At 38.1% G+C, this 26380-nt stretch overlaps 5 protein-coding genes across 11 annotated transcripts in view; 2 read left to right on the top strand and 3 right to left on the bottom strand.

The window, feature by feature from the left end:
• The window catches only part of LOC106091030 (carboxypeptidase M), a 165840-nt gene that overhangs the window by 93734 nt on the left and 45726 nt on the right, over positions 1 to 26380 (bottom strand). The window lies entirely within an intron of this gene.
• On the bottom strand, positions 4308 to 5245 carry LOC106089086 (serine protease SP24D). The gene is made up of 2 exons (XM_013254851.1): positions 4966 to 5245; positions 4308 to 4902 (listed from the first exon to the last, which is right to left on the bottom strand). Exons 1-2 carry the CDS (start codon positions 5217 to 5219, stop codon positions 4380 to 4382), a joined length of 777 nt encoding a protein of 258 aa, XP_013110305.1. The 5' UTR covers positions 5220 to 5245; the 3' UTR covers positions 4308 to 4379.
• Positions 8432 to 9381, bottom strand: LOC106089087 (serine protease SP24D-like; the record flags this gene model as incomplete). Its single annotated transcript, NM_001311238.1, is given in 2 exon segments — positions 8432 to 9038; positions 9105 to 9381. Coding segments are annotated over 2 exon segments (768 nt in total). The 3' UTR covers positions 8432 to 8515.
• LOC131997087 (serine protease SP24D-like) lies at positions 16624 to 17806 on the top strand. The gene is made up of 2 exons (XM_059367381.1): positions 16624 to 16925; positions 16987 to 17806. Exons 1-2 carry the CDS (start codon positions 16657 to 16659, stop codon positions 17507 to 17509), a joined length of 792 nt encoding a protein of 263 aa, XP_059223364.1. The 5' UTR covers positions 16624 to 16656; the 3' UTR covers positions 17510 to 17806.
• LOC106089081 (serine protease SP24D) lies at positions 24018 to 24934 on the top strand. Its single transcript, XM_013254847.2, has 2 exons — positions 24018 to 24289; positions 24357 to 24934. The coding sequence occupies exons 1-2, from the start codon at positions 24051 to 24053 to the stop codon at positions 24880 to 24882; spliced, it is 765 nt and encodes a 254-aa protein (XP_013110301.2). The 5' UTR covers positions 24018 to 24050; the 3' UTR covers positions 24883 to 24934.

Below are 26380 nucleotides of genomic sequence, written 5' to 3'. Positions count from 1 at the left end.
TAGTTGGGATGGTATGTAACGCATCATGATCCATTTGTTGAAAATGAAATCGCGATACGGGTAGCCAGTCAAATGCTTCTAGCAACAACAAACTTTTGGTGACTTTTAAAAGATTTTTGCTTTTCTTTGAATAGAAAGCATTAAATGGTCTAAAGCCGGACAAGATCCTGCAATGGAACTTCAATAAGATTTTAAGATCAAAAAAAGAAAGCGCAAACAGACAAATAATTTAAATAAAAATAAAATTTTGACATTTGTAAGAACCAAAAAATTTTCTCTAAAAACTAAAATTTAAAGAAAATTTTCTCCCAAACAAATTTTGAGAAAACTTTTTTTGAATAAAATTGGTAAAAATTTTTCTATTAAAAATTTTTTGTTGGATTTCTTTGTCCACCTGTAACTAATAGACTCTGATTTTGCTTTCATTTTGTGGCAATTGGCCTACATGACAGTTTTGTGTTTTTGGGTGGGCCGCTAAACTGGCTCCCCAATCTGACAATCAAATTCGGCCTGCAAATGGGGATGGTCCAAATGGGGATGATGTACCAGGTCAGTATAGCAAAACCCCAAAGGGTTTGAGTTCTCAGGCCACAACAGCTCTTTTTTCATAAACTTCACCATTTATTTTTCTATATATTCGAAATATATCAGAGAGGGATGGACCGATTTAAGCATATAACCCAAAAATACAAAGCTGATATTTAAATTTTAGATCAATGAACTGGGGGGAACGTTCCACCCCAAAACAATCCCCACAAATTCACTGAAACGGGCATATATACTAATCGGAATAATATGGGACATAAATAAAGGTATTTGGGAGTAGATTAGGATAAGTGTCAAGGGAGGCCGCCCCATCGCCAAAATAACCCCAATAACCTCCTTAAACGGGCATGAATACCGATCAGAACAATATGAGACTCTAATAGAAGACATGTGATACAATACAATACAAATATTTAAAGTGGGCCAGTATGTCTGGAGGAGCACCCAACCCCCAAGAATTAACTCAAGTGAACATACAGATCAATTGTGATCATATACGACTCTAATAAAAGGAATTTAGGAGATATGATGTTCAAAACAGAGGCCAAGTGCCACTGGGGCGGTCCTACCGTTAGAACCATGCGAAATGGGCATTTAGACCTGTTGATACAACATACGGAAGGCTGAGTTCGAAAAAAAACTAAAAAAAGTTTTTCCAAAAATCTCTACAAAAAGTCATACTGATGTCACCAATATTAAGAAAAAATTTGTTCATTCCATCAATGAATTCTGTTTCATTCATTTAATGAAACCATGTAATGATAAAATCTACAATAATGAAACTTTTGATTGCAATATTGAAAATGTTCTTTGTATTTATGAAAATTATCATTTCATTAATGAAAACACACTAATAAAACGCTTTACTGATGTGATGAAGCACTTTCCTTTCAGTGTAAGTGTACTTCAAAATAGGCAACTTTTAATCGAAAAATCTTAAATAATTACAATAAAAATGTCAACTGGTCTACAAGCTCGATTCGCGTGGTTTTGAGGGTAGGAAAATCAATCGATATTTGGACCATATTGGCCCAATTGATCTATATACAAACATGGGGTGTTTTTGGCGCTGGGGCACACACTTGGACCCAAGTTTAAATGTCAAATTCGTGTTCTAGTATCGCATACTACACATTACACTGGTTGACCGGTATATATGCACGTTTAAGGAGGTTTTGGGCATCATTTTGTCGATGGAGTGGAATGGAATCGAAAAAAAAAATATTCTACTGTAAAGGCTAAACAAAAAGAACCCTTTAAAAGCTTGTCTGAGAAACGAAAATCGTTTTTTGGTTTTGCTCTACTAACCTAGTATTGACTTCTCCATTTGAATTTGCCATGCAACGGATTTGCTGCTCACTTTGGAAGAAAGCGAGAAGCTTGAAATTGTACACAAATATTTCTTTTTACTAACTATATAAACTTATCTTGGATCAGCCTCTAGAATGCGTAATTCTTATATGATTTGGCTGAAATGTGGTGTTTTCTATTAGTTATGGTTGCCCATTATGGCTTGTTTATTGATTTCATATTTTATTATTATTTATTAATCTTCTAACGGGAAAGTATACGGGCTGTCGACCATGAGAACAAATATCACTAGAATTAAAGGTTCTTTTTATTGATTACAGAAAAGAAATCGCCAGACATACAGGCGGAATGGACACAAACAATACACCACTAGCGAACGTTTCGGATGCCTGGGCCCCATCATCAGCGCCATCAGTTCACTGAGCCTCCCGTCTGCCGGTTAACAATTCTTGGTATTTAAGCTTTGAATACAAAGGGATTTTCATTAGACTTTCAGTAACTGCGACAAGAAAGATTCAAATTGGATCCCATCCAACCAATCTGAGATCTGGATTTGTTAAGCGCCTAGCGTTCATAGCCTGATAAAGCCACCATATAAACCGATCACCCGATTAGACTTCTTAAGCTTCAAGAAGCAGCAATTGTTATCCGATTTAGATGAAATTTAGCGTTGATGAATTTTATGACGTTTTAGTACATGACGTTTTAGTACGACTTCCAACAAATGTGCCAAATATGGTTTAAATCAGTTGATTACCTGATGTAGCCACCGAATAAACCGATCTCCCGATTTGACTTTCTGAACCTCTGAAGGGCACACTTATTGCTCGATTTACTTGAAATTTTGGAAGTAGTACATAGAAAACTATGTCTTCAAACAGCTATGACAAGTACGTTGCATAAGGGTCAATAACTTTATATAGCTCATATATATTTGAAAAAGTCATTCAAAGAACTTGACAAATGCGATCCATGGTGGAAGGGTATTGAAGATTCGGCCCGGCCGAACTTAGCAGGCTCGTACTTGTTTTTTTAGTTGAGAGAAAATTTATATCTGCTTGTTGATCAAAAAACAAGTATAAGTGTGCTGGGTTCAGTGCTATGGATTCAGCTAAGAATGAACCCTTACTAACTGAGTATGTATTTGAATTATTTTGGTCTCAAGAAGTCATATCGGGACATCGGTACTTAGGGGGGCCTATATCACCATACGGGTATAACTTGGCATGAATGTTGTAAGTTATAAGATAGGAGTTTGGGCCAAATTTCAACCAAAACCGGGCTGAATAAGTCAAATACGGGGATTGGTTTATATGGGGCTATATCTTTTTATAGACCGATTCGGATCATAGTTGGCACGGATGTTAAAAGTCATAACTCAAGTGCTTGTTCCAAATTTCAGCCAAATTAGACGAAAATTAAGCCTTCTAGGGGCTCAAGAAGTCAAATCAGGGGATCGGTTTATATGGGGGCTATATCTGTTTATAGACTGATTCAGATCATACATGGCATGTATGTTGGAAGCCCTTACTCAAGTCTTTGTTCCAAATTTCAGCCAAATCGGATGAATTTTGAAGCTTCTAAGTGCTGAAGAAGTCAATTCGGGAGATCGGTTTATATGGGGGCAATAACTGTTTATGAACCGATTTGGATCATACTTGGCATGGAAATTGGATGTCATATTTCAAGTGCTTGCTCCAAGTTTTAATCTAATGGGATGAAAATTGAGGCTCCGGGGCTCAAGATGTGAAATCCGGGTATCAATTTATATTGCGGCTATATCTGTTTATAGACCGATTAATATGGATATTGAAAGTCCTAACTCAAGTCTTTGTTTCGTATTTAAGCCAAATCAAATGAAAATTAAGGCTTTAAGGGCTCAAGGAGTCAAATCCGGAGATCGGTTTATATGGGGACTATATCTGTTTATAGACCGGTTAACATGGATATTGAAAGTCCTAACTCAAGTCTTCGTTTCAAATTTCAGCAAAATCGGATGAAAATTTAGGCTTTTAAAGGCTCAAGGAGTCAAATCCGGGGATCGGTTTATATGGCGGCTTATCTATTTATAGACCGATTCGGAGCATACCTCGGATGTTGAAAGTCATAACTCATGTCTGTTCCAAATTTTAGCCAAATTGGATGAAAAATAAACCATCTAGGGGTTCAAGAAGTCAAATCCGGGGATTGGTTTATATATGCAGTCCCCCACGACCTACATCAAAAAGAAGTATCTGGGCATAATTTCAGGCGTCTAGCTTTTCGCGTCCGACCGCTATCGTGAATTCGACAGACGGACGGACAGGCATTGCTAGATAGCCTCAAAATGTCGAGACTATCCAGCATATATATTCTTTATGGGGTCGCAGATCAATATTTCGAATTGTTACAAACGGATGACTAGATTAATATACCACCATCATATGGTGGTGGGTATAATAAAAAAACGATTTTTCCAGCAAAACCAAAACCCTCCACCTTTATTTTCACACAAGTTTACGCACTAATCATAAAAACCACATTCAATCTCTTGAATTATCGATCAACCATTGACGATAATGCGGTACACTGGCATATCCATCTGGTCCCAAAGTTCCGCATTTGCCTTTAACAAAAATGGCTACACCAACCAATTGATTATTGAGAACCGCAGGACTGCCAGAATCACCATCACAAGCACCTTCCCCATCATTGTGAAGCACACACATCACATGGGGTGGTATGGCAGCCAGAGTTTGGCATTGCTCATGGGCCAATGCAAATAATGTGGTGTGTTGCAATATGCCAGGAACTATGCCGTTCTCTGAGAGACGACCCCAACCGGTGATGGATAGCTGGCTGCCGGACCGTGGTTCTTCAGTGGCCAAGCCTATGGCTCTTACATTCTCATTAAATTCCAAGGGACGGGATAATTTCAATAAGGCAATATCATTGGTATGTCCATGGAATTCGGGATGGGGTTTAATTTCAGCAACTCCCACACGTTGACCATCGGCATCATGTAAAATGCTGCCAGCCCGAACATCTACAAGGAAATTAGGAATGCTATAAGACAAAAAAGGGAGAAAGTTAAACGGAGGATTTCGTTGACTATATAGTTTAGTTTACAGCTGCAATGGATCCCCATGGTAGACACAATGGGCTGCTGTCACCACATAATCATTGGATATGATTGCACCACCACAAACATGCATGTCTACCACTTGAACTGATACTTGATAGGGAAATTGACCCAATATGGCATTTTGACCACCAACTATACGTCCCTGTAGCTTAAGGTTAGCGGCTTGTACTCCATAGCAGTAGGCCAAACACAGGTAGAAGAATAATAGTGGCTTGCTTGAAGGCTTTTCAAAAGTCATAGTGACTGATATACTCTGAATTCGCAAATCAGGAAATGAAAACAGCTTGATTCACTATTTATAGGGTCTTACAAATCTGCTCTCAATATTTGAGTAGCTTTATAGTTTTAAATTAAAATAATTTATTTTAAAAATCAAAGTAAACTAACTTCACTTTTATAACAATTATCTGATAAGATATGCGTCTTTCAAACGTATTGCTTTCTAAAAGATAGAAAAGGGATTGTTCCCCTTTCGATAATATGTAGTCATATCTCTTGAGTAGTTTGTGGGTTTTTTAAGGTTCGAAATTCTGAGTGTTAATTTTATTATTATCCAGTATTGTCTGTGTTCAATATAACACGGATGGTTAAGTTTGATCAATACTACCTTCTAGTAGATGGCGTTGTTGCAATTTCAGCAAGACGACGCACAGTGGTTTCCAATAAAAAAATAGGTGGTATCAGAAATCTGCTATTTAGGAATAGACATAGAGGGACATGTTTACTATATTTGAAATGGTTATAACTGAGGTGTTATGCAAATTGTAACATAACAGCCCCAAAGGTCTATAGGTGGATCTTCATACTTGTTCATCTTGGTCCATTCAAAATTGTGTTCGTTCTTCGAAAGGCGCATTTGTAGTTCGAGTTTTGAACTTCTTGAACTCATCACCCAAGACACAGGGGGTACATTATTTTTGGCATTCCTTTTGTAACGTTTTGAAATATTCATTTCCCATCCCAAAACGTACATATATTTTTGATCCTCATTAAATTCTATGATAATCAATCATGTCCGTCTGTCTGTTTGTTTAAAGGGCACTGTAGTTCTCACAAACGAAGATATTAATTTGAAACTGTGCGCACATAATTTATTTTACCATTGGCAGGATATGTTCGAAGATAGGCCATGACGTAGTTTATTTTGATAAAGATGCCATGTGATAAGATACGGCGAATTTAATTGGTCTCTTTAATATCTGTGCAGAGCTAGTCAAAATCGGAATATATTGTATTTGGATAAAGTTGCCATGTAGACTAGGGTGGGTCAATAAATCCACCCTAGCTCTATAAACCCAAATCTCAACCAATTTTGCTTAAGAGCACATTCCATACCAAAATTCGTGCTAATCGGTTGGATTTGGTCACTTAGCCCCTATATGTCTGAATCGGGCGACATATATATCCATTATATAAAAATGAAAATGTTCCTCTTTGTTAATTTGTTTCGAATAGACTCAAGAACGGCTGAACCGTCATTCATAGTGTACTATGAAAATAGTGTACTTCACTTAGTGATATCAGCGAAGGTGCGGACCTTCCCCATAACCAAAATTTCCAAAAACGCCAGATCTCAGGGATGGGTGCATCGATTTAAGCGAAATTTTGTCGAATAACCGTGGGGGACGCCCTATCCTAAAACCCACCCAAACGGACATGTTTACCTTTTGGGACAATATGGGCGTCAAATGAAAGATTTTTAAGAGTAGAGTATGAACTTGATGGAACAATTTCGACCTCACGTTTCTGTGAGCCCATCCTACCCCCCAAAGTTTATACAAAAGTTTGGGATCTATTCCTAACGATATAGGATTCAAACGAAACTAACTTGAGAGTAGAGTAAATGCAAATTTTGGCCATGAACATTCCACTAAGGAACAGGGGCAAACTTCTCACATATCAATGAGTGCAGTCTGATTCAAGTTTATGCTCAATGATAAGGGGCCTCCTAGCTGAGTCCGAACGGCATGCCGCAGTGCGACACCTCTTTGGAGAGAAGTTTTACATGGCATAGTACCTCACAAATATTGCCTGGATTTGGAGGGGAAAACCACCGCTGAAAATTTTATCTGATGGTCTCGCAAGGATTCGAACCCAGGCGTTCAGCGTTATAGGCGGACATGCTAACCTCTGCGCTACGGTGGTCTCCATGAGAGTAGAGTAAGCTACTTATATACAAGTTTGGGATCTATTCCCGGAGGTTCACCCCACCCCAAAGTTATTCACCAAATGGACATGTACACCGAACGGGACAAGATGTGACTCAAACGATCAATTTTTACCAAAGTTTAAAGCGATTTCCTATTGGGTTAAATTAGTGATTTGTGGCAAATTTCATACTGATTTTGATTACAAAAAGGACAGAGGGCTATGGAAATAAAACATGGACAGTCATAGCGAAGAATCCTTCAGCCGTTTAGTCTGGACGCAGAAGTTGGCACAGTGATTTGTATAAGATAACTTGTTATTCGTGAAGGGAGGCGTCAGATCGGACCTCATTTGGAAATAGTTGCCACATTAACTCCTCCGTGCTAAGAATGGTCCAGATAGGATTTTATTTCGTTAGAGCTGCCTTATATGGCGCTAGCACACACTCAGTCATCTGACGTCTGAAGTATTCACGGAATCCCATCACCTCTGCAGTGTTTAAATAACTCCTCACCCTAATCGTTACCGAGTTGGCTCCAATTCCGGATGTGATCTGACTATGCAGAACCGAATTCATTACCCTCCACGACACAATGAATCACCATATAGACCGATTTACTCTTGAGAAGAAAGATTCCCCCGGCATTTTATAATAAGAAAGTCCAAAATCCTCTCTAACATTTTCACCAAGAACGAGGAACGACTAATCCCTGCCTTCGGTATGCAAATTACCTTTACCATCATCCAAAAGAAGGGTACATAGGAGTATTTAATACAAGCGCGAAACAACTCGGTATACCTTTCAGCATATTGGGTTAGATGCTACCCGGGTCAGGTGGACTTATAAGGCTAAAACCTGGGCACCACACAGTAAATGCTGTCAAGAGTCATTAATTCCTCCACCAAATAATCCATTTCCTGGCTAACTTCAGGCAACAATCCCCTTTTTACATGTCGGATAAGATCCACCTGCGATGTGCGAATGTGTGTCTAAAACAGATGATCTAATGACCCGCTTTATGGTTATCTATAACCGCTCAAATATGAAAGGCTTATTTCCATAACTTTTTGGTTCCTATCACACTGTGACACGTTCTGAAGGTTCTAATCAGCAAAGAAAATGTTAAGAATATGCCTATAGCTGCGGTTGAAAGAAAATTGCACTTTCGAGCCAAATGTCATGAGCAATGGGTCAGCCTTTAAGAACCCATAATCGTGCACACTTATAGAAAAATACCTCAGCATCCAAGTAAAGGTTTTTGAAGATATCTTTGTCGTTTTAAAAGAAACAGTATTTTTTCCAAACTTTTTCGATTTGTAACGCTCTAAACACGTTAAGGAACTTTATTTTGCTACACATAAAAATTATCAATAGAGATTCCTCATTTAATCACTTGAATTCTTAAGAATCCAATCACGATAGTATGGAACACTGGCATATCCATCGGGTCCCGAAGTTCCACATTGGCCATCAACAAAGTTGGCCACACCAACCAATTTTTTATCAAGCACTGCAGGACCACCAGAATCGCCATCACACATGCCTTGGCGGACGCCATGCAGAACACATATCACATGGCCGGGTATGGGTACCGTTTTGCGGCAATCCTCGTTGGATAAACCCAATAATGTGGTGTGTTGCAAAACTCGGGGCATAGATCCACCTTCGCTGAGGCGACCCCAACCGGAGATGGTAAGTTCAGAGCCTGAAGTTGGTTCCTCTGTGGCCAAGTCAATGGCTGCCACCTCTTTGTTCAATTTCAATGGTTGGGCTAATTTCAACAAAGCAATATCATCGATGGGATAATTGTAGCTAGGATGGGCTTTTATTTCGGAAACACCCCTGCGTTGACCACCAAAGTTAGAGAAAATACTACCAGCTCGTATGTAGAGTTGAGAAATGGGAACCCTTTAAGAGAAAGAAAAAAAAAATATAGACAAATTTCATGTTTTTACCAAATGCTGGTGTACCTACAGTTCATCTGATTGCCCTTCGTAGACACAATGGGCGGCTGTCAACACATAATCCTTCGATATTATGGAGCCTCCACAAATATGGCCTCCATTCAATTGCACCGATACCTGATAGGGAAATGAGCCTTTGAAGGCAGTAAGGCCACCCACAATACGTGGTTGTGGTCTAGGCCTTTGAGCTTCTCCTTCTCTAAGGCCTAAGGCCAAATACAAGACACAGAATATTAACAGTACTCGTTTAGTCATATTGACGTGTTGAAACTTCAATTACAAATTGCGGAAAATATAGAATTATTAGCACAATTTATAGGGACTACACTATCTACTCAAGAAATACTCAATCATTAATATTTGAACACATTTTCAGCCGTGTAGCAGAACAATTGGCTTTGAAGCACCATAAAGACATTGTTTCACTTAAAGTTTGATGTCCATTTACTGACTACGTCAGAATGCAATTTTCTTTGTTTTTTTTTTCTCTAAGCAGAGTTTTCTAAAGAGAAAACATGTGCTAGATAAAGCAATTAAGCTCATTCAGAATTGTCTTTACGTAGAAATTATCTATGAAAAGTTATTTTATAAAAATTTGAAAAATTTCAATATTTTTATAAATTTTTGTTGTGCCGCCGAGCATAGGAGGGAAGGTATACCAACTTCTTCATGGCTTTGATAATGCATCAAAACATTCTAAGGCGATTTAGCGATTTTCACCTGTACTTCTGACGAAAGCACACCATATTTCTGACGAATGAAGCTAGACGTTCCACATTTTACACAAATATTTGTTAATAACGTCCATAGGTGGACTTTTTTTTACTGCGCAAATCGGTCCATGTTAAGTTTTCGCTCGACGCGAACATATTGGCCTATATCTTAAGCTCCACCATATGCAGTGTGCACTATAAGCTAAATTCACTGTAAAGGGAAAAGAGGTTGAATAAGAGTCATGACGCTTACGCTCACAACACTGGTTGCTTCGGGCAATGTCGATTCGAGCTTCATATTTTTTCCAGTTGGTCTTCCAAAGGGTGATAATTTCAGCGAAATCGCTTAATAAATGGGCCATTTATGGACCCAAAAACTTAAAACTAGAGATAGATCTATATGGAAGCTATCTCAAGATATAATCCGATATAGCTTATCTTCAAACTGCTTACGGACAAAAAAAAAAGAATCTGTGCAAAGTTCCAGTTCAATATCTTTACTTTTAAATACTGTAATGTGATTTCAACGGACTGATGGACAGACGGACGGACACGGCGAGATCGTATTCAATTTTTACGAGGATCAAGAATATATGTACCTTATAGGGTATGAAAGCAAAATTGGAACGATTAAATGAAAACGCGGTCACAGTAGGCCTGAAGATAAACATAACTAAGACCAAATTGATGCGGATAGGAACAAAAAAATTGACACAGCTCCCCATAAAAGACCATATCTTCGAAGATTTTGATAACTTTTCCTATCTTGGCAGCAAAATAACAAAGGACTGAGGATCCGAAGCAGACACATGCATACTACTCTTTAAACTCAACAAAGTTTGGGGATGCAGTGATAATACAAAAGTCAATATCTTCAACAGTAGTGGGAAATCTATTTTATTATATGGAGCTTCCCACAACGACTACCAGCAAAATTCAAGTTTTTATAAATCGCTGCCTACGAAAAATACTTAGAATTTGTTGGTCAAACCGTATTTCAAATGAAGAATTGAAAAAAAGGAACAAAAACTTCCCCTGCCGCTGTAGAAATCTAGAAGAGAAAATGGGTCACATTCTACGCAGATCGCAGGCCGATATCATAACGAGAATTCTCCTTGACTGGAACCCACAAGCACAGCGAAGATGGGGACGCCCAAGAAACACATGGATCTGGACAAAAAAAGTGAAAGTTGGAAGCAACCCATGTAACGTGGAATCCAGCCATGGCTTTGGTCAACGATAGCACCAGATGGAGAGACACTGGATACTGAAGATTTTACTGGTCATATTTTATTGTAATATAATACTCCAAACTTATATATAAAAATCAAGTTTGTTTGTTTGTGTATTTCTTACAGACTCAGAAAAGGCTTAACCGATTTTCTTGAAATTTTCACAGATGGTGCATAATGATCCCGTGATGAAAATAGGGTACTACATTTTTTGATATCTGAAGGGGGTCGGACCCTCCTCCTTACCTTAATTTTCAGAAACGCCAGATCTCGGAGATGGGTGGTGCGATTTAAGCGAAATTTTGTGTGATCTCTTATATAAAGACAAACATTTGGTATCCAAATTCCAGATGGGGTACCTAGGGGGGACACCCTATCCCCAAAACCTACCAAATATATATAATGACCAATCACGACAAAATAAAAATAAGACTCAAATAAAAGGAATTTAAGATTAGAAAACGTATCTAATTGTCGAACCAAGTGTTAGGGGGACCACCCCAACCCCCAAAATACCCCTAAATCAGACATATTTATCGACTATGGCATTATGGAACTCAAATGAAAGGTATTTGATAGTAGATATCCAAATGTGGGACCAAATTACTAGGGGTCCAAACCTTCCCCAAAACACCCCCAAAGAGGAATTATTTATTGACCATGGCAATATGGGGCTTAAAAAAAGTGTAGAATGAGTGTAGAATACGAATGCGGTATCCAAATGTGGAGCCAAGTGTTTGTGTGGCCGCCCGTCTCCAAAAACACCCCCCAAAGGGGGCAAAAATACGACCATTGCAATATGGGGCTCAAATGAAAGGTCTTTGGGAGTAAAGCACGAATCTTATATCAATGTTCGAGAAAAGTGTTTATGGCGCCACCCCACCCCCATAAGACCACCCAAAAACGGCGTATTTGCTGACCAGTACAATATGGGGAGGAGGAGGTATTTTAGAATGGAACACAAATCTGATATATATTTGCAGGGTTAAGTCACTGAGTGGCCGCGCCACTCCCCAAAACACCTCATAAACCGGATATTTTTGCTCATGGAGCTCAAATAAAAGTATTTTGTATTTGATATCAACATTCCGGACAAACTGTCTAAGGGATGACCCACCCTCATAACAATCCCTAAATAGGTCGCATTTGCTGACAATTTGGGCATGACAATTTGGGCCTTTAAGAGAGTGGAGTTCGATATTGATAAATTTTAGGGCCCATACCTCATATTTGCTGACTTTCGCAATAAGGAGTTTAAGAAAGGTATTTGAGATTAGAAGGCCAATTTGATACCCAATTTTAAGTCCAATGTCAATATGGGGTTCAAATAAATGATTTATCAGAGTAGAGCACGATGCTGATATATTTTCCGGGCTTAGTGTTTGGGGGACCACACCCTAGTGTTTGGGGGACCACACCCTACACCCCTAAATCGGACATATGTACCGACCATGTCATATGTACCGACCATGTCAATGTGAAAAGTATTGGGAAGTAGAGCACGAAAATAATACCCACTTTCGGGAAAAATTTTTTCCCCAAAACATCCCACAAACGCCCATTATTTACTGACTATCGTAATATGGGGCTGAAATAAAGGTATTTGGAAGTAGAATATGAATCTGATATCCAACTGTGGGACCATGTATTTGGCAGAGACCCCTTCTCCAGAATACCCTCCAAAGAGTACAAATTTACCGGGCATGGCAATATGTGGCTCAAATGAAAGGTATTTGAGATTAGAAAACGAATTTTATAACCAATTTTGGAGCCAAATGTCTGGGGGATGCCTCATCCCTTAAATTCCCCTTAAACCAATGGCAATATGGGGTTTAAATAAATGGTATTTGAAAGTAGAGCACGATGCTTATATATTTTTCAGGGCTAATTGTCTGGGGGTTTTTCCATACACAGAAAAAAAAACAGTTTCAATCACGAAATTAATTGATCCAATTAATTTTTTAATTGAAAATCAATCACACTTTTTGAGAAAGCATTCGCTTCTGAGTATATTTAAGAAGAACTTTATTCGTAATGGAGTTCAAGCGTAATAGTGTGATTGCGTTATATTGGGCTGGAAAATCATAGCCAACTATTGTTGGCGTAATCAAACACCTCAAAGTGAACAAAATATTTTTGTATCACACCAAAAATCCTTATAACAATACTGGAAGCATTGCCAAACACCAAAGTGATAAAAAGAACAGCAACAACACCTGAAATGTTTCGGCGTGTCAAATCAATGAAATCAGCGCCGTAGTTGCAATCAAATGGCTAAAGATCAGAAAATATCCGGTAAAAGGATGAGCAAAAAAAAAGTTAGACCCTATAGAGTTCTCTAAAACTGTGGCAATACAATATTCCAACTCTTAATTTTCGATATGGCCCTTAATTTCACCAATTGACTTTATGAGAGCACAGGGGACATTTTTCTATTTCATCACTTAACAATGTCAACTCAATTGCTACTTTAGCAAAGAGATTTCATAATAGCCTATTGATTTGTTTATAATCATAAGAGCAAGTGAGTCAAGCACAACAGCAGAAATAATATTCCACTTGACGTATTGCGCGTGTCAATATCGCCACACGTTATCAGCAAGTGTTTTACTATATGGCCAATAACAATTTTCAAAACTGTAAACTCAAACAACATGCTAGTCATATAGTTGATAAAAAAAATATTGGAAAAATCGCAACCAAATAATTCCAGTTAAAAAAAAACCCAAACTTAATAGGGATGTTGGAGGTTATATCAGAAGTCCTAGTGCAAACTGTCAGCTACAATGAACGAGAATTTCGGTCTCTCAACCCCTGATGTTGAATTGGGAGATTGGCTTGGATGTTGCAAGGTCATACCAGAAGTCATCTTAGAAGATTTAAGCTAAATCGGAGAGTACAGGATGCGCCAGAGAAACTTATTTATATGAAAGAGCAATAAAACAAAAGTGCTTCAGTTGTTGTTCCAATTTTTTTTTATTTGAGAGTAGAATATCCCAATACTTTTTTTATGAAGTCTTGAAAATTACTTTTGGTAAATGTTGACCCCTATTGCGCATACACTGATTAAGTCGATTTTTTAAATTGAGAATGGCGCCGCAAACAATGTTGTCACACAAGAAAATTATTTCCTACCAAAATTTTAGAAAAATCCTACCAAATCCCAACAAAACCTACCAATTGTTCTGTAAGCCAAAAATCCGGTTTATTATACCCACCACTAAGGAGTTGGTAATTTACTATTGGGTTGCCCAAAAAGTATTTTTTAAAGGATTTTTTAAAAGAAAGTAAATGCATTTTTAATAAAAATTAGAATGAACTTTAATCAAATATACTTTTTTTACACTTTTTTTCTAAAGCAAGCTAAATGTAACAGCTGATAACTGACAGAAGAAAGAATGCAATTACAGAGTCACAAGCTGTGAAAAAATTTGTCAACGCCGACTATATGAAAAATCCGCAATTACTTTTTGGGCAACCCAATAGATCGTCGTAATAAAAAGTACATACAGTTCAAAGATGGGCTGTATCTTGATATGGCGCCTTTTATACCTACCTCCCGATAAGAATTCATGAATGCATAATAATCATATTTTGCCCCGATTGAGAACATACATAAATGCGCATTTACTGCCCATTTCCGTAACAGTGAGTTGCATGGACCCCTCAATATCTGCATATGGACCAGATGTGACCATGTTTGCATTTTGGTGCCATATAGCCCTATTTTCCGATTGAAGGCATTGAACGCACAAAAGCCGCATTTCTTACCCATAATTTACGAAATTTGGGAGAGTTTCCTCGACACTCATACCAGTTATAGTCAATATTAAAACTTTATCATCTCAGAGATCAGAACTTTTTCTCTGGAATTTCAAACTGTGAGACCCCTTGTAACAGTATAAGGCCCCTCGACATCAATGGTTTTAGCCTGCAGTCTAAAGGAATACAAGAAGTGAATTAATTTTAAGTTATCCCCGGCGAGTTTTTCAGTAATTGATTTGGTATTTATAAGTTGGCAAAACCTTCCAAAATATGAGGTCAACCTACCAACCTATCAAGAGAATAAATACCTCCCAATTCTGGAAGGACCCTACCAAAAACGGTGGCACTGGTCGCGAATGTTGTTTTTGAGCTGTGTTATTATCCGTGGTCGATGGACATAAGACAGGGATTTCATGTTTTGCTTGTTGACGCAGCCGAAAGGAGAAAACAACGGCATTTTGAGGCAGGTTGTTAATCCGCATTTCACATTAATTCTTGCACAATAGGCAATTTATGGGGATGAAATTAATGGTGTTGATGGAGAATTTGTCGTACAGTGGTATCAGAAACTCCCATAGCAGCTGCGTGTTTGCGAGCCGAACGCAGGAGAGAACGCACAACTGCCTCTTTCGATATTTTCCGGAATTCTGATGCTCCGTTGAAGTCAATTTCTGGGCTTAGCGAAACTTTTACACTCCCGAAATGAGTTAACCCACGACAGATTCGAATTAGGGCCAGGAACGAGTGTGTGAAGTGGAATTTCCAAGTAACCGCAGAAGGCACGTTGTGTAACAATAAGTAAACGACCGTTGGAAAAGAAGCTCTCGACGGCGAAGGCTCACAGCTCTCTAGAACAGAGCACGATGCCAACTGACTGGAGAAGGACAAACTTGGAGACTTCTCCCTCCAAATGCGCTCCCTCACGACTCCGCCACTCCGCCAAACTTACCGCTCGGGAGTTTTTCCAATAAATAAGTTTCTCTGGCGCACCCTGCAGATGACAGTGTTTGCTGCAAATAGCAAACACTGTCTGCTGAATATTAACAATTAATTTTGCTGCTAGGTCTGCTATTACAGCAGTATTTGCGATGGTTGCGATGTCATGTGGTCATCAGGTAGCTTTTTTATAGTAATAGTCCAGAAATTAAATTCATCTCTTCCAACAAAATATCTAAAAATAAAGAAATGTCTAAAGCAATCTAAACTTTTAATAGGCGAACATAAAAAATAGCATCAAATTTGTTTTCCAGCTGATTTTTTTACTTAAAACAGCAGATTTTGTTTGCTGATTTATCTGACCGAAATGTTTGCTAATACAACAGCCCCATTTTCAAGTTATTTGCTTGAAGATTATTAAATTTCATAATTTTTGTTTTTTCTCTTTCTAGACGAGCTCAATGATCGGAGATTTTTTTGCAAATGGAAAAAAGCCAGAGATCGCAGCACACACCAAAAACTATGCGAAGCGTTTCGTCTTTGGTTAGAAGACTTTTCAACCATATTAGGTGTGACGGCTTCAAGGGCCGTACATTGGCATGTTGCATTTGTATCGTATTTATTGCGAAAACGCCCCTATCATAGACAGCCCAACTTATCTCCCTTTAACTCGTTTGGAACTTCATTGGCTTTTAATATTTTATTATTGTAGATCGATAAATCCTTTTTGGCTACTTTTAATGTAAAAATATTGATTGTATAAGAGGTTCTTGAGAATTATAAGTGTTTTTTAAAGTTGAATCAAGTACAGAGGGGTTGTAGATAACATCGATAGTTGTTACCACAAATAAGTATAAATGGCACAACTGACACAACAGTCTAAGATAATTCTTAAATACAATACAATAACTACAAAATGTCATTCTGGGAAAACTTCAAACCAGAATTCCTGCTTTGCTTTTTATTGGCGGCTTTGGTCAACCCACACAGTGCTGAGGGCCTTAAGCATCCCAAACGTCCTCTGCAAGGACGTATAGTTGGTGGAGGCTTTGCCACTGAAGGACAATTTCCCTATCAAGTGTCCATACTAAGAAGAGGTAATCATTCGTGTGGAGGTTCAATCATATCGCCACATTATGTGGTTACCGCTGCCCATTGCATAGTCTATGGTAAGCCTTCTATGCGGTAAGCAGAAAACATTTGAATTAAAAATTTGTTAATGTCCTTTTTAACCTTTTATCGATAGTGTTCCTGTTGATGTGCTCAATGTCAGAGCGGGCAGCATTTCGACCACCTCAGGTGGTCAATTGGTTAATGTCACAGAAGTCAAACCTCATCCTTCGTTCTGGCAATTTACCAATGACATAGCTTTAGTGAAATTGGCCCAGCCCTTGAAATTCAATGATAATGTGGCTGCCATACCATTGGCCTCACAAAACCCTCCTTCTGGTGCTGAAGTCTCCACTTCAGGTTGGGGTCGTATCAGCACCTCAGGCCCACTCTCACCTCTGCTGAAGTATAATACCCTGGTTGCTTTGAATACCACCGAATGTAGAAGCCGCTTGGATTATTTGCCCAGAGGTGCCATCTGCTTTGTTGGAGCAACCGCCAATGGAATTTGTAAGGGTGATTCCGGTGGTCCTGCAGTCTACAACAACCAATTGGTGGGTGTTGTCAATTTCTTTGAGGATGCTTGTGGCATTAAACCCGATGGCTTTGCCAGTGTGGCATTACATGCCAAATGGCTGAGAGACAATTCCAAGGAATAGAAGTAGAGTTTTAATTTAAGGAGAATAAATGTTATCATTTTCATCCGAACTTTTCTTGCTTAAGGACTCTATGGTGACAAACTAGCAATACATTCGTTTGGCCATATTGCCTCGCTTTTTCGCTGATAAAGCACTCATTTATCAAAATTAAGCGTTATTATGTATATACAAATCAACTTCGTGGTCCAAAAAAAAAACAAAGAGATCCCAGCATTAGTTTTCTTTCAATGAAGCCGAAAAAAATCCCCAATGCTTACAATGTCACCCCATAACAATAAAGCATATGTATAACATTAACATATATGGTTATTTGCTAATTTAATTGGAATTACTAAATTTTTTTCAAAATTTCTTCTTGTACTTCTTTAAATTATATATCTTCATAAACAATTGCCTTTAGAAATTAAACTTAATATTATATTAAGTTAAATCAGTAAAGTTTTGACAATGGCGAACTGTCAAATGCATTTGGTTAAACCGAACCGTTTTCACAGTTATCAATTGTCACCACACAAATTTAACTCATAACAAGTAAAAAGGCGTTAAGTTCGGCTGGGCCGAACTTTGGATACCAACCACCTCGGGTATATATGTTAACCACATTTCATCAAAATCTGGTGAATATTGCATACCTTATGCCCCATATCAGTTATATCGAAATATGTTCCGATTTGGACCAAATACCAATAAGTACAAGTCATTGTTCAACTGAGTATAACAAACTATTGGTCTTTTTAGTAACTATATCTAAAAACAAGTAAAAAGGCGTTAAGTTCGGCCGGGCCGAACTTTGGATACCCACCACCTCGTGTATATATGTAAACCACCTTTCATCAAAATTCGGTGAAAATTTCATACCTTATGTCCCATATCAGTTATATCAAAATATGTTCCGATTTGGACTATATACTAATAAGTACACTAGCTATATCTAAAAATAAACCGATCTGAACTATATACGACACGGATGTCGAAAAGCCAAACATAAGTTACTGTGTCAAATTTCAGTGAAATCGGATTATAAATACGCCTTTTATGGGGCCAAGACTTTAAATCGAGATATCGGTCTACATGGCAGCTATATCCAAACCTGACCGATTTGGGCCAAGTTGCATAAAAATGTCGAAGAGCCTAACACAAAGCAATGTCCCAAATTTCGGCGAAATCGGACAATAAATGCCTCTTTTATGGTCCCAAAACCTTAAATCGAGAGATCGGTCTATATAGCAGCTATATTCAAATCTGGACCGATCTGGGCAACATTGAAGAAGGACGTCGAAGAGCCTAACCAAACTCAGTGTCTCAAATTTCAGTGACATCGGACAATAAATGCGTCTTTATGTCCCCAAAACCTAAAACCGAGAGATCGGTCTATATGGCAGCAATATCCAAATCTGGACCGATCTGTGCGATATTGCAGAAGTATGTCAAGGAGCTTAACTTAACTCGCTGTCCCAAATTTCGACGACATCGGACAATAAATGAGCATTTTATGGGTCCAAAACCATAAATCAAGAAATCGGTCTATATGGCAGCTATATCCAAATCTGGACCGATCTGAGCCAAATTGACAAAGGATGTCGATGGGCCTTACACAATTCACTGTCCCGAATTTCATCAAAATCGGATAATACATGTGGCTTTTGTGGGCCTAAGACCCTAAACCGGGGGATCGGTCCATATGGCAGCTATATCCAAATCTGAACCGATCTGAGTCAAATTAACGAAGGAAGTCGAAAGGCCATACACAACTCACTGTCCCAAATTTCAGCGAAATCGGATAGTAAATGTGGCTTTTATGGGCCTTAGACCCTTAATCGGAGGATCGGTCTATATGGGGGCTATATCAAGATATAGTCCGATATAGCCCATCTTCGAACTTTACCTGCTTATGGACAAAAAAAGAATCTGTGCAAAATTTCAGCTCAATATCTCTATTTTTACGTAGTGTCTAGATCGGACATGTCTGGATCGTCTTAGATTTTTACGCTGATCAAGAATATATATACTTTATAGGGTCGGAAATGAATATTTCGATGTATTGCAAACAGAATGACAAAATGAATATACCCCCATCCTTCGGTGGTAGGTATAAAAATAGACATCTGCTGGAAATACAAAAATTTTGTTTTTATACAATATGAGTGTGTAAAAACCTGTTGAAATACTCGAAAGCGGTGAAAATAGGAATAGTATAAATAGTACATTCTACATCAAAAACATGATAGTCTCCTGTGTGTAAAACGTTGCTGTGTTGGTGCATTCATATGAAAACCACTTCTGGAAATCAATGGAATATGGAATCATAAGTAATCGAAATAAAATCAGAATTAAATTATTTTCAATGGTTTTTTTGGTTCATTAGGGGGTGGAATAACCAAAAAGGGTTGGGAGTAGTAACAATCTGAAGCTAAAACCAATAGCAGATTGGTATTAAAACCAATACCAGTTCGGTAATAAGGCTAGTACCAAACGGTCATTTTATGTTTCATCCATAATCATTTTATGTTTCATCCATACCATCTGTTTGTTGTTTTTATACCATACGGTGTTGCTTTACTATCAAAACTGTATGGTACTGAAATGAGCACGTTTGGTACCAACTTTTCTCTGGGAGTATTTTCAAGGTTACAAGGGTACAAGGTTCACAAGGTGTGAAGATGTTGATCTGTGTATTTCTAGATTTAACACAAAGATTTGAATATAAATGTAGATCTTCACAATATGATGAATTAAGAAATGTGTATAGTTAATCAAATTTTATAACTTGTTAATTGAAGATATCATAATTAATAACCTGAAAATTCTTGCGCAATCTAATGGTGCTTTTTTCTTTTTCACCTACAAAATCTTATAATATATTAATACCATAAAATTATTAAAGTAAACTGTTTTATTTGCTGTAATACAATACGTAAACTCTCAAACCATGTATATATATGTATATATTTTTAAACACTGTACGATGATAGTGAATAAATAAAAACAAGTAAGAGCGTGCTAAGTTCGGTCGGGCCGAATCTAATATATACCCTCCACCATGGATAGCATTTGTCGAGTTCTTTGCGCGGTATCTCTTTTTAGGGAAATAAATAATAATGAATAGGAACTGTTATGGTATTGGAGCTATATCAAGTTATAGTCCGACTCGGACCATAAATGAATCAAATGCTGAACATTGCTGAAGTCATTGTGTAATTCGAATAAGAATTGCGCCTTGTAGGGACTCGAGAAGCAAAATCGGGTGATCGGTTTATATGGGAGCTGTATCAAGCTATTAATCGATTTAGACCATATTGAACACGTATGTATGTTGAAAATCATGAGAGAAGCCATTTTACGAAATTTCTGCCAAATCGGATGAGAATAGCACCCTCTAGAGGCTTAAGAAGTCAAGATTACAGATCGGTTTATAAGGCTGATATATCAGGTTATGTACCGATTTGCGTCATACTTAGTATCGTGCAAAATTTCAGTCAAATCAGAAGAAAATTGCAGCCTCTAGAGGGTCAAGAAGTTAAGACCCAAGATCAGTTTATACGGCAGCTATATCAAAACATGGACGATTTGGCTCATTGACAATCCCAACCAACCAGCTTTACTCCTTCGAAAGTTAGCGTGCTTTCGGCAGACAGACGGACGGACTAGGCTAGATCGACTTAAAATGACATGACGATCAAGAATATATATACTTTATGGGGTCTTTGACGCATATTTCGAGATGTTACAAACAGAACGACGAAATTAGTACACCCCATCCTATGGTGTAGGGAATAAAAATCACCATTGATTTTTGAAAAACTGTTATTGAAATTGCCATTTTCATTATTGAAGCAGCTTCAATTAAAAAATTAATTGGATCAATATATCGATATTTATTTTTGTGTGTGTAAGTAAGTTTGAAAGATGGGAGTTTTTGATTCGGAAAATTTATGACGATTTTCAATATTGTAACTTTTAATTATTGTTTTTATACACAACATCACCACTGTGAACAGGGTATTATAGCTTTAGGTATTTGCTTGCTACGCTAAGAAGGAAACGTGCTACACGCATTGTTAAGCATACCGATAGGCTTAGTATTATTTTCTGATTCAATTTAGCTATGTCCGTCTGCCAATGTTTTCTTGTAATCAAGGAATATGTCGCAATTGTTATCCGATTAAAATCAAATTTGCCCATGCTGTTTTATTGACCCGAGGACAAACTCTATTGATGTTGGAAAAAATGGTTCTAGATTTAAATATAGCTCCCATATATATTCTTCATACGATGTGCTCTATTATGGCTGTACCACAGTTTTGGTCCGATCTTTACAAAATTTTACACGTGGTGTATGATTTGACGTCTCAACTTGTGTTTCAGTTTCAGAACAAAAGCGTGCTCTGCATCATACTCAATAGTCGTTGCGCATGTAGATCACCTTCATCAATTTGACAAAGGTGTTGTTGAAGATACATGGCGGATCGCGATTTGTGATACGCCATGCATCTTAAAGTGTTTAGTGTTTTGACCACAATGCTAAGCTATTCTTTGAATTCAAATGAGCTCAAGCTGGAATATGTTCGAGAAATCACGAAAAGTCATTCCCTAAAAAATTAAAATAGTAAACTATTTCCAGGATATTTTGATTTATACACAAATTTAAAATCGTTATTCCACAGTTATTACGTTTATAAGACATTGACATATAAATGGATCTCGATGTAATCTAGCACTATGACTTCTACTATTACTTTCATCTTTTGTAGAAAATCGAATGTCAATATTTTCTTTACACGTTCTTTTCTTCACAATTGGTATAAACATTTTGCATTTATTGAAGATGTTTCAATATTCAACCAATTTTCTCAGAAGCAAAAAACTCCTAATCGTAATTGTAAACGTGCTATGAAATTTCAATAACGGATGTAATGCAAATACTTGATAATAAAAGCATAAAAAATATTTAAATAGCAATTGTGTTAAAAAGGAAAATTTGAAGAACAATTACGTCAGATGAAGTGCATTGTCCATATCTATAACTATTGCACTTGAAGAAATACTCGTGTAAAAACTACTTACACTATGCTACGAATATAAGAAAAAGAATACATAGTATGAAACAGTAGAAGACATTTAAGAACATGCTAAATTCAGCCAGGCCGATTCTTAGGAACCTACTACAGAAGATTCTTCTGCAAATTTATACAAATAAACTTATACTTCTTATTAGTGTAGGTCGGTTGGGATTGTAAATGGGCCAAATCGGTCTATGTTTTGATAAAGCTGCCATATAAACCTATCTTGGGTCTTGACTTCTTCAGCCTCTAGAGGACGCAATTCTCTAAAATTTTGCACGTAGTGTTTTGGTATCACTTCCAACAACTGTGTAAGTATGATTCAAATCGGTTCATAATCTAGTATAGCTGTCATATTAACCGATCTTGGATCTTGACTTCTTAAATTTCATCCGGTGTGGCTGAAATTTTGCATGAGATGTATTGTTATGACTTCCATTAACTGTGCTTAATATGATTCAAATCAGTACATAACCTGATATGGCTGCCATATAAACCGATCTAGGATCTTGACTTCTTGAGCCTCAAGAGGGCCCAATTCTCATATGATTTGATAAAAATTTAGTACAACGGCTTCTTTCATGACCTGCAACATACGCATCTACGTCTACGGTCTGAATCGATCAATAGCTTGATACAGCTCCCATATAAACCTATCTCCCGATTTTGCTTCTTGAGCCCCTACAAGGCGCAATTCTTTTCCGAATGAACTGAAATAATACACAATGACCTCCACAATGTTCTGCATTTATTTAAGGTCCAAATCGGACTATAACTTGATATAGCTCCAATAGCATAACAGTTCATTCAATATTCTTTGTTTGTTTTTAAAAAACTATTCATGTTCATCAACCCCAAACGCATTATTTGTCATTTCATTAAGGTACAGGGGCAAACTTCTCAAATATTAATGCGCGCGGTCCAAGCTTAAGCTAAATGATAAGGTACCCTCGGTTTACAGGCGAGTCCGAATGGCGTGCTACAGTGGAACACCTCTACATGGCATAGTATCCCACAAACGTAGCCAGCTTAAAGAGGGGATAACTACCGCCGAAAATTATTTCTGATGTTCTCGCTAGGATTTCAACCCAGCTGTACAAATTCTTATCTCTGCACTACGGCACCTCCGGTACGGTGGCCTCCGGTACGTCGAGAGCGTTTTAAGGGTTCAGAATAATGTTAAGGGCGATCTGAATTTCTTAGAAGGTATGTAAAACTTAAACAACATGGCCACACCACCGCTTCTCTAACTGCAAGGATGTCCACTGCATACATGCTATAGTTACCGGGTAACCTTTTCAGCTATTCGTAGAAATCATTATTCTGAACCCATAAGTGATAGTAATTTCCCGCCCAAAAATCTAATACTGCAGCATGGTGTCATAGAAAATTGTTGTCTTTTTTCTGCTTTATGAATAAATAGCTCGAATAATTTGCCAAATAATATCACTTGTTAAAACGAAGACGATAATCAGACAATCATGGCTTTTGTAAGCTTTGAAAAGAAACAAATTTTTATTTTTCTATTATTATGGTTGGGAGCTGAAAGTGCAAGGCCTCGTCCACGCATAGTTGGTGGAAATTTTGCCCATGAAGGACAATTTCCTCACCAGGTATCTTTACTGGTGAATAATAGACATCATTGTGGTGGTTCCATAATCTCGGAACGTTATGTAATAACAGCAGCCCATTGTGTGACCAATGGAAATCCACCTCATCCGTAAGAGAAGATTGGCAAAAATAATCGTAAGGAGATTTTTTGTAATATTTCCCCTTTCATTTTGTAGCATTCCTTTGGACATTTTGGAGGTTAGAGCTGGCAGTACATCCTACAATTCCGGTGGCCAACTTGTGGGAGTAGAGGAGTTAAAAGTTCATCCTTCGTTTAACGAATTCGACAACGACATTGCCTTGATCAAATTAGCCGAATCCTTGGAAATGAATGAAGATGTGGCCAGCATTCCTTTAGCCACTCAGAATCCCCCCTCTGGCGTCAACGTTTCTACCTCTGGTTGGGGTCGCACTAGCTACGATGGACCGCTATCAACTCGTCTGAAATTTAACACCCTTGTATCTCTTGACCGTCGCGATTGTAGTCTCTGGGCCGCTGACTATGTACCCGAAAAGGTCTTTTGCGTGGTTGGCTCTGCAGCTAATGGAGTTTGCCGCGGCGATTCAGGTGGCCCTGCTGTCTATCAAAATGAATTGGTGGGTGTTACCAACTATGTCCAGGGCGGATGTGGTTACTATCCTGATGGGTTTGCCAGTGTGGCCGAACATCTTGATTGGTTGAGAGAAAATTCACGCGATTAATTTTAATTTACATAGTAAATAAGAATTGAAAGTATTAACAAAATAAAAAAAAAAAACAACTAAAATTCTACCTATCATATGGATGTAATCCTCTTGGAGGCCAGTTTGGCCCATTTTAGTAGAGTAGCGAAAAAAATGCATTTGAGAAAGTTAAAAATAGAATCGTGCCAAGTTCGCCAGACAAGGCAACAATTGAAGATACTAGGGGCCGTAAAAGACTAAAAGGGAGATCGGTTTAAATGGGAGCAATGGCAGGTCATAAAAATCGGACAATAATTGCGGCTTCTAGGGGCTCAAGAAGTCAAATCGATGGATTTGGGAGCTATATCAAAATCTGAACCGATATGGTCCATTTGCAATTCTCTACGACCTACATCAATAAGAAGTGTAAGTGCAAAATTTCGAGCGGCTAGCTTGAACGCGTTCGACCTCTATAAAATAATAATTGCAATCGTGCGAAACTTCACTTAAATTGGATATATGGGAGCTATATGGGGTTATCAACCGATTCAGACTATATTTGACACGGATGTTTAAGGAGGATTTCATAGAAGACGTCATTGAGCAACATATCTGCCAACTCGTACTACAATTGTAACCTCCAGTGGTTCAAGAAGTACCACTGAGAAATCGGTTTATATGACAGCTATCTCCAAACATCAATCCAATTTGGTCCATTTACAATCCCCAATAACCTACATCGATAACAAGTATTTCAACCGAATTTCTTTCTTCATTTAGAATTCTTAGGTCCCATATCAATATTTCGAGGTTTTACAAAAGGAATAGCTAAATAAGTATACCCGCGTCCTATGGTGGTGGGGTACCTACCAAACCAATGGTATGTTATCAAGATCCTTATATTGAGACATCAGACAGTGCCGTCAGAAGATACTCATACTGCCTAATGAACATCACCGACATTCCCAAGAAATTGAACCTTAAGCAGAGCAGTGATATGAGCCTCAATATTACCTAACGGACAATGGGCCGAAGACGAGACTATCACCGACATTCTCAAGGTTGGAAAGACTAGGATAGGCAAAGACAGGAAACTCAATACAGCGTGACGAATATGGAGTCGACGATGAGATCATCACAGACTCCCAAAAAGCCCCTCTACTGGAGGACCTTTGATTGAGGTCATCTAGATAAAGCCCCACTAGAGTAAGATGAACTCATTTTCCTAGAGTTGTCAACGTCGGAAGCAACGGTGCTGAGACAGAGACAGTGGGGCATACCTGGCATACTTTTATCTGCCTTCCGACTCTCCGACAGCGCCAGCCACATCGGATTGGTGGGGGAAGCAAAACAAACAGGAAGTGAGGTACTAATAGGATGCGATGAGAACTCTCACCGCGTTTTTTTGGGGTAGTACCAACAATAATAAGCGGGGCCAAGCCCTAGCATAGTTCTTAACACTAACGACCCAATAACAACAAACATTAGTAACACCGTAACCTTTGTTAATAGGATAAGGCAACAGGTTTTAGATGAA

Source organism: Stomoxys calcitrans, chromosome 4 (genome assembly GCF_963082655.1).
Source record: "Stomoxys calcitrans chromosome 4, idStoCalc2.1, whole genome shotgun sequence".
NCBI lineage: Eukaryota > Metazoa > Arthropoda > Insecta > Diptera > Muscidae > Stomoxys > Stomoxys calcitrans.
This window is presented reverse-complemented; position numbering and strand designations above follow the sequence as displayed.